The sequence below is a fragment of the Marmota marmota genome, unplaced genomic scaffold, assembly GCF_001458135.2.
Source record: "Marmota marmota marmota unplaced genomic scaffold, marMar, whole genome shotgun sequence".
Lineage (NCBI taxonomy): Eukaryota > Metazoa > Chordata > Mammalia > Rodentia > Sciuridae > Marmota > Marmota marmota.
Window position 1 is genome coordinate 4488546 of NW_026000206.1, and position 8716 is coordinate 4497261.

The 8716-nt window shown below is 36.8% G+C and overlaps 1 protein-coding gene across 5 annotated transcripts in view; it reads right to left on the reverse strand.

Moving 5' to 3' along the window:
- The window catches only part of Ate1 (arginyltransferase 1), a 148416-nt gene that overhangs the window by 67646 nt on the left and 72054 nt on the right, over window positions 1-8716 (reverse strand). The window contains exon 11 of one of the 5 annotated variants that reach the window (XM_048791317.1): window positions 5328-5347. The exons of the other annotated variants lie outside the window; for them this stretch is intronic. Within the exon in view, the coding sequence (XP_048647274.1) occupies window positions 5345-5347 (3 nt within the window). The 3' untranslated portion in view covers window positions 5328-5344. Of the gene's footprint in view, window positions 1-5327; window positions 5348-8716 lie in introns of those variants that run through there. 5 annotated transcript variants of the gene reach the window in all.

Genomic DNA, 8716 nt, shown 5'->3' on the forward strand with positions numbered 1-8716 from the left:
GGAGGATGGGAAAGGCAGCGGAGCACAACAGACACTAGTATGGCAATATGTAAATCAATGGATGTGTAACTGATGTGATTCTGCAATCTGTGTATGGGGTGAAGGTGGGAGTTCATAACCCACTTGAATCAAAGTGTGGAATATGATATGTCAAGAAATTTGTAATGTTTTGAACAACCAACAATAAAAAAATTTAAAAAAAAAATAAAAAAATAAAAAATTACAGGTAGGTAGGAAAGAGAAGAAATCACAGAAAATATAAAGTATATTACTGAGATGAGACTTTTACATTTTTCATAAGTTCAAAATTTGATTAGCATCACTTGCTCTGTGTGCAGTACTCACTGATTCCGCTCAATTCCACAGATAGATGTCTGCTTCCGTATGCAATGCATGCCAAAAAACCCACTGAACACTTGCCTGTTAATTTGCTGGGCACTGGAGACAGTGATAGATGAGGCATGGTTTGCTCAAGGACAACAAGTAACATGTCTGAGCATCTTCCTTTTGCCTTGGCAGCCAGCATGATGCTTTTTTACAGAGCAGGCCCTCCAAAACCACTGCCTCATCACGTTGACCTACAAGCTAGACCCCGAGGAGCTACAAATAAGGCATTCACAAATGAGAGGAATTCTCAGAAGCGAAATGATTTGCTGTAGCTTTAGCATGCACGGAGCAAAACGGATGGGAAGGTGTGGAAGAGATTCAGAGAGTCACCTCCTGGGAGAAGTGAGGCACGAGTTGGTCCAGAAGGGAACAGACAGGCACATGCCAGGATAAGTCAAAGTCATCTGATGCAACAGACGGCACAGGGCTGGGGGCAGGGCGGGGGGAGGAGTTCAAGTGCACAAAAAATAGTGGCTGGCCTCCAGAGAATGGGCCATGTAAAGGAAAGAAGCAAATTTCCTTCCTTAGATCAGGGTAGAGCTCAGACATTAATATTCTTCAAAAGCTCCACAGATGATTAGTAGTTTTCAAAGGTTGAGAATTATACACTATCCCAAACTTTCTATTTCATTTTGGAGCGATAAGGAAAAAAGATAAAGAGAAATGTGGCTCATGATTAAATGTATTTATTCCACAGTTAAATTTACCTTTAATTAATACACCAAGCATTTCAGGATACTCCAAAGTTAAAAGTTTTATTTACACACACACACACACACACACACGTATACATACATATATATGTATACATATACATATACATACATATATACATAAATATATACTTCTCATAAATCTGGATAAATTATACCATTTTTGTGAATTACGACTCTTATTTTTAAATTCTCCTTACTATTGCTAAAATTAAAATGTCAGTTAATGCACACCCTGGGCAGGTTAACCATCTTGAGTTTCAATTTTCTCATCTATAATGAGAAGCTTAGGACAGATGACCCTTAACGAGCAGCTTTTGACTCTGATGTGACATAACTGCACATGTAACAATTTCAGAAACAAGAATTTGTGATGAGTACCAGAATTCTTTAATTTCCCACTGCCTCTAGGAGGCATTAAAAATCCCTTACTAAAATTATTCTGTGGTAATTTTTTTTACTGACTATGTCTAATCCACTGGACATTTGACATCAAAAAAACAGATGCTGAATCAAAAGAATCCAGTATTCTGCTCTGAGCTGTGGTAACTGATGAGATCATCTGTATTCCTTTCAGGCCAGCAGTAGCAAGTCATGACCACGTGTACCCATGTGCATCCCCCTGCACGGCTAGAGTGTAGCAAAATCACACTTACTAGTTTGTTTGGTCAGGAAACTGAAAAGCTTGGAAGTTTCAGGGTTTCAGTAATCATGATTTTGCAAATGCAGCTCTGTTAACTCCAACTTTTAAATTTTTTTGGTAGATGTTCTTATGACAGTAATGCCAAGTACCTCCTCTTGAGCAAAGTCCTACAGAACTCTGGGTGCTGTTTGACCACACTCAAGCTGAGGTATTCAGCATAAGAATGATTAATCACAGATGAATTAGTCTTTTGTTTCAGAGCCCTTTCTGATGTTTCCACTATCTAATGTCTGGCCATGCCATGATACCAAAGCAGACTGCCTGAAATCACTGTTTACTTTGGCCTGCATACAAGTCTGGATAAAGAACTCCATCAAAACGCCTCTTTCAGCTCACAGCCTGTCCTTTCAGCAGCATTCTGAGAGATAATATGAAGAAGAACTTTTTAAAATTACTCATTTTTAAAAAATTACAGCACTTCTATGTGCTCTTTCATTTTTTTTTAAAGAGAGAGAGAGAAATTTATATATTTATTTTTTAGTTTTCGGCGGACACAACATCTTTATTTGTATGTGGTGCTGAGGATCGAACCCAGGCCGCACGCCTGCCAAGCGAGCGCGCTACCGCTTGAGCCACATCCCCAGCCCCTCGTTTTTTAAAATAATCAAATAGTTTTTAAAGTGTATGAGCAGGGGTCAAAGAAAGCTAGTCTAACTATCAAAATCTAAGGTTTACATGCAAATAGCAAACATTTGGAAAGCACAGGAAACCTCATTTTTTAAAAAAAGCTTGAACAAACTAAACAAGTTAAAAAAAAAAAAAGAAGCTATTTGCTAGCATGAACAGAAAAGGAAAAAGAAAAAAAGGCCTACATATAAATCTTGAGATATGAAATTAACTAAATATGAGACTTTTTAAAGAACAGTACATCAAAGATAAAATGACAGGAAACTAAAGTAAAATTAGATTAATAAATATGAATATCACTATGCACAAAATTAAAACCTGATCAAAGGCCAAAAGGACTCATTTTTTTAAAGATTCCTTTTTTTCCCTGCAATATCTCGGTTACAAAGATAATATATAAAGACAGAAACATGTTTAAACCAATGGAACCATTAAAAAAGAAAACTTTATGTAAATATATGTAAACTAACATCTCTGTTAAAAAAAAAATGCTGGCTCTTGGGCAGAATGAACAGTAAATTATTCAGATGCTCGCCCTCTGTATTGGAAATGAGAAGGGAGGAGCACTTCTTCAATTAACTTGCTCTAAGTTAATTCATCTCCTTCCAGTGAGGGGCTCACACAAAGACACACAACTCTGACAAACGAAATGTGTAAAGCTGGTTAGATGGCTTTCTGATAAGGGTTTCCAAGCAAGCACGCAAGCAAATAAAAAACAACACATGTCAGTGAGGACATGGAAAAACTGAAATCCCTACACACTATTGGCAGAAATGTGAAATGATAGAGAAAAGTATGGTTCCATATAATCCAACAATTCCACTTCTGGGTATATATCCAAAAGAATTCAAAGCCAGGTCTTGAACAGATTATTATACACCCAGGTTCACAGCAGCAGTACTCACAATAGCCAGAGGGCAAGGGGCAACCCAGGTGCCCAAAATGGATGAATGGTTAGACAAAAGGTGGTATATATACACAACGTAGTATTATTTATCCTTAAAAAGGAAAGAAATTCTGACACATGCTATAACATGGATAACCTTGAGAACACTAGCTAAATGAATAAGCCAGTAACAAAAATACAAAATGTATTATTCCATTTATATGATGCACCAAGAGTAGTCTTAGGGGCTGTGGAGAGGAAGACATGGGAGTTACTACTTGATGGGTACAGGGTTTTGGTTTTGCAAGATGAAGATTCCCAGAGGTGGGGGTGAGGTGGTTGCATAGCAATGTGAATGTACTTAATGCCTCTGAATGGTGCACAAAAAAGCAAGTGAGGGTGGTTAAGAGTTGTCATATTTTAAATAACAACCAAAAAATAGGAAAGCATATTGTATCCTGATTCAAGTCACTGCCAATGGCCTGAGATGCCTGAATAGGCAGCAACACCTCAGAAGTGTGTGAAAGCATACCAAGAGGATGAGACACAAGTAGAAAGAGCTCCTCCAATGAGAATCTCTGACACTGAAAATATCATTTCCACTCATTTCAGCCAGTTCCTGACTCCCCATACCAACAGTAAATTGTGCCAAAATATCACCAGGTATATTCAAATGGCCACAATTGCCTTAATAGTGATTATGCACAATGACAACACAACCTGTCAAAACACTCTCCTTTTACTGATGACTGTTCACTGGTTCTCATGAAACTCTTCTGTAACTATCCTATGCCTGACCTCTGAGACTATGGTCACAGACAACATACCTGACTATGAAATGTTTATATAAATCAACTTTTATTTCAAATGTACACATATTTATATACATATACATGGAACGGTAAATCAAAAGAATTCAATAAAAACATTTTTGGAAATATGATGCACAAGAATATAACTGCTATTCACCAATTAAAAACAAATAGATAAATAAAGACAAGGAAGACCAGTAGAGAAGAGGAAGGGAAAGACGGGGAGATAGGAGGGGAGGGGAAAAGGCAGCACTGGGGCCTGAAATAAGACAAATGCAATTTCATACATGTATGATTATGTCAAAATGAACCCAGCTATTATGTACAGTTATAACACAACAATAAAAACATAAAAAGGAATGCAACTTATAAACAAGCAAACTATGAGTACTTACAAGAATTTACTGTAGCACATGCTGTTCATGGAACTCTGAAGATGACCACATGATGATTCCCATCTTGCAATAATCATCATTAACAAGGCAAGAAAAATCAAACCTGTCTACAGGTTCAGATGCCTGCAGGCCCAAGTCAATGCCTTATAAAAATGGATTCTCATGAACCAAGGAGCTCATCTCTAGACATGACTACACATGGAAATTAAGTGATGCCCAAACTCTCACTTTGACCATCAGAAACTGCTTAGGTCAGTTTGGTCCCAGTCAGGATAGGAGCCTGAACAGCTCAACACAAGATAAAGGTGATTTCCACACCTATGCCACACATTTCATCATCCACTGCTGGGTAACAAACCACTCAAGACTCAGTGGCTTCAAACAATAATTTAATATTCCTCCTGATTCTGGAGGGGTTTCTCTGTTGGTGTCTGGGGTTCCATCATGCAATGAGTTAGTTAGAAACTTGGCTGGACTGAAACATCCACAATGGCCTCTGGTATCATAGGCAGCCTCTCTTCAGTAGGGTAGCTAGACCTTTCACCTTATGGCTGGCTCCAAAGACAGAAGTAGAGACAGATGCCGGTTCTCTTAAGCCCACAGTCTAAAAATCCCAGATAGTTGCTTTCATGATATCCACTAATCAGTCAGTGCAAGGCACCAGGCCAGTCCTATCCAGGGTGAGGGCCCTTGGGCTGAGCTGGGTGTAGCAGCATTCACATACAGGAGAGGGCGCAAGAGGAAGTGATGACAGACACTTCTGGGAGCCCTCTACCAAAGGACTGTCTTCTCTAAACACATGGACTCACCACTTCAGCTAATTACTGAAGAACAGAGAGAGGGTATAAATACTGTGATTTATTTTACATGAGATAACAGTATAGACTGTAACTTACTAAGTCCAAAGCTACATAAGAAAATCCAAACGAAACATTAATCTAGTTTCATGTACAACTCAATGTCATATGGTACTACCTTCATGCACTGTACTGTAAATACCTCCAGCCCTCCATAGGCCATTAGGGAGGAAACCAAATCTAGACTCAACAGCTGTCCGGCACGTACCAGGCACCTAATAGACTGTTCCTTCTTAGTTATCAAAAGTGTCCCTATATTAAAAAATACAGATTTCTTTTTTCCTTAATATCAGACAGAAAACACTTGTAGATTTTTCCATGTAAATTTCAAAATGTGGCAGAAATATGCTATTGCTAATACTTTAAACAATTATATGCTAAGAAAAAAAACAGTTTTAACTATACTGTAGATACATGCTAAATTTATCTTGAAAATCAGAGATTTAGGGGCTGGGATTGTGGCTCAGCGGTAGAGTGCTCACCTAGAACATGTGAGGCCCTGGGTTCGATCCTCAGCAACACATAAAAATAAAATAAAGATATTGTGTCCAACTACAACTAAAAAATAAATATTTAAAAAAGAAAATGAGAGATTTCATAATCGTGTGCAATAAATTTCCTGTGAGTTCTTTTGTCATTGGTGGTAGTCTCTAATTCTAGACCTTCAACTTGCAATGAGAAATACTCATGCTTAGACCAACACTTGTCTTACAATTTTGGATGGCTCATTTTCTAACTGAAAAGACCTATTTTAATAAGCAGATATGGGGGCTGGGATGTGGCTCAAGCGGTAGCGCGCTCTCCTGGCATGCGTGCAGCCTGGGTTCGATCCTCAGCACCACATACAAAGAAAGATGTTGTGTCCGCCGAAAACTAAAAAAATAAGTATTAAAAAATTCTTAAAAAAATAAGCAGATATTTTCTTCTTTCGGAACTGATAATTCTCATTTGCTCAAAATATTTTTTAAAATCCTTAAGTGAAGCAAAAATATCCCTCAGTTACCTAAGATTACTTAAGTCTAATCATAATGCAATGAAAACAACTTTTCAAAACCACCTAAAAATCAACATCAAAATGTTTTTAAGGACCCAGAAGTGTTCAAAAACAATAATTCCAGGAAAATGATGGCTTTACAAAATTTAGTGTTAAAAGTTTCTTATCATCTCACAAATATCTACAAAAAAAAAAAAAACCCTAACAATACTACAAAATTTAAGAATCATCTCTCCCAAGAAGATAAAATACGAATACAATACACTGGAAAAATTAAATACTGCTTGGATGACTTATTTGAGTCCCAAATAGTCTTTCCACTGTGGGCTAGAACCTAGTTTTATAGGTTTTGATAGTGTTTCCAAATTCCAAACAGATACTGATTTGAAAGATTGGGAAATGAGAGATTAGAGTCCCTGAAAACCTAAGTTATTCTTAAATTCTTTCCATGGTCTTCATACTTTTTACTCACTATTATGGATATCTTAAAGATTATCTAACAAGTAAGAAACACTAGGTTTAGTAGTATTTACAAAGAACTCTGACGAATATTAAAACACTGGAAAGTGCCAGTGCACCTTATTAGGTAGGCACTATTTCCAATAACCTAATGTGCAGATCTTTTAGCAAGTTAGCAGCACTATACAGAATCACAAATTGAAATTGCCAATTCGTGTACTTACTTTGTTTCCAAACCTTATTACTTCTTGGAACATAACTCATGTACTTTGTATCTAAACTTGCTAACACTGATTATATTTTCATGGCTATTTACACTGTTGACAACAGACCCCACAACCACCACCACCACAGACACAACCCACACGAGAAACATCCACAGCAAGACCCACTGACCCAATGATGGCGACTGCTCCTGCCAGACTGAACAGCACAGAAGGCATTTTTAAAATCCTTAATTTAAACAGAGATATGAACTGACTTCAATTTCCAGCAGAGTTCTTCTTAGGAAGACTAGAGAACATAAAACATTTAATCTGGACCACAGCCAAAAAATCTTGAGTTCAACATCTTCATGAAGAAAAATAAGATGGACATCATTATCCTAAGTACATGTATAAAGTCACGAATGGTGTGAATCTACTTTGTATACACCCAGAGACATGAAAAATTGTGCTCTATATGTGTAATGTGAATTGAATTGCATTCTGCCATCATATATAACAAAATTTTTTTAAAAAGCCAAATTTATAGAAAGAAAGAACAAAATGATAATACTAGGGGCTGGGGGGTGGTTAAAATCGAGTGTTGTTCAAAGTGTAAAAACTTTCAGTTAGATAGAAGGAATAAGTCCAAAATACCTATTGCAGAACATGAAGATTATAACTACAAACAATGCTTTATATACTTGAAAATTACTAAGACAGCAGATTATGTTTACCACAAAGAAGAATGTGAAGTAAAGCACATGATTTTTAGCTTGATTTAACCATTTCACAATGTACACATACTTTGAAGCATCATGCTGTAAAATATAAATATATGTAATTTTATTTGTAAATTAAAATATAAATTCAGGAAAAAAATAAAGAAAAAGGGATGATGAAATTAGATTAACTTCCACTAGTGACAAGTGTGTGTGTGTGTGTGTGTGTGTGTATAAAGAAATGGATTAAAATACAGAGCAATTTAGAATTTAGTTAGACAAAAGGAAAGTACAAGAGAAAGGCTCTAACACTAAACATATAAACTAGGCATTTAACACTGTGACATTAAAGATGAAGGCTAAGAGATGAAGTCCCTGAGTCTGGTATAAATACTTATGTTTAATGGGTCATGTGCAAGTATTCCTTGAAGGAGAGCAGCCAGAGCTTTCCCTGAGGCTTGTAATTGTATGAATATTTGAGTTTTCTCCCCTGAACTAAGTTAGATTTGGTACTGTAACAAGGATAGTAAGCTAAGAGAAAATACTAATAAAATTAGTAGCAAGTAAGTGTTTGGGGACAAACAGAAATATAGTCATGTTTTTCCTTCTGCACAGAACATTTGTTTAAGCCTATCAAGTAAAACAATAATCAGGTATACAGATCATTTTTGAAGACAACCAAATCCAAAAGCTATCTACCTACAATGTATGCTTAAATATGAGCTCAAGAGAGAACTCCCAAATACCTGTGGGACACCTTGATCAGACTACTACAGTGGACTGTCAAAACCCAGCAAAGTTCAATGCTCTATGTTCATCCTTCTCTCAAAGCCAGCCTTACTTTTAGAATCCATAATTTCTGAAAATGGAACCATCAAACCTTTAAAACCATGATCATGTGAACAATCACTAAGTTATATGAATTATTCCTTTGAAGAATGCTGGGGGGGGGGGGGGC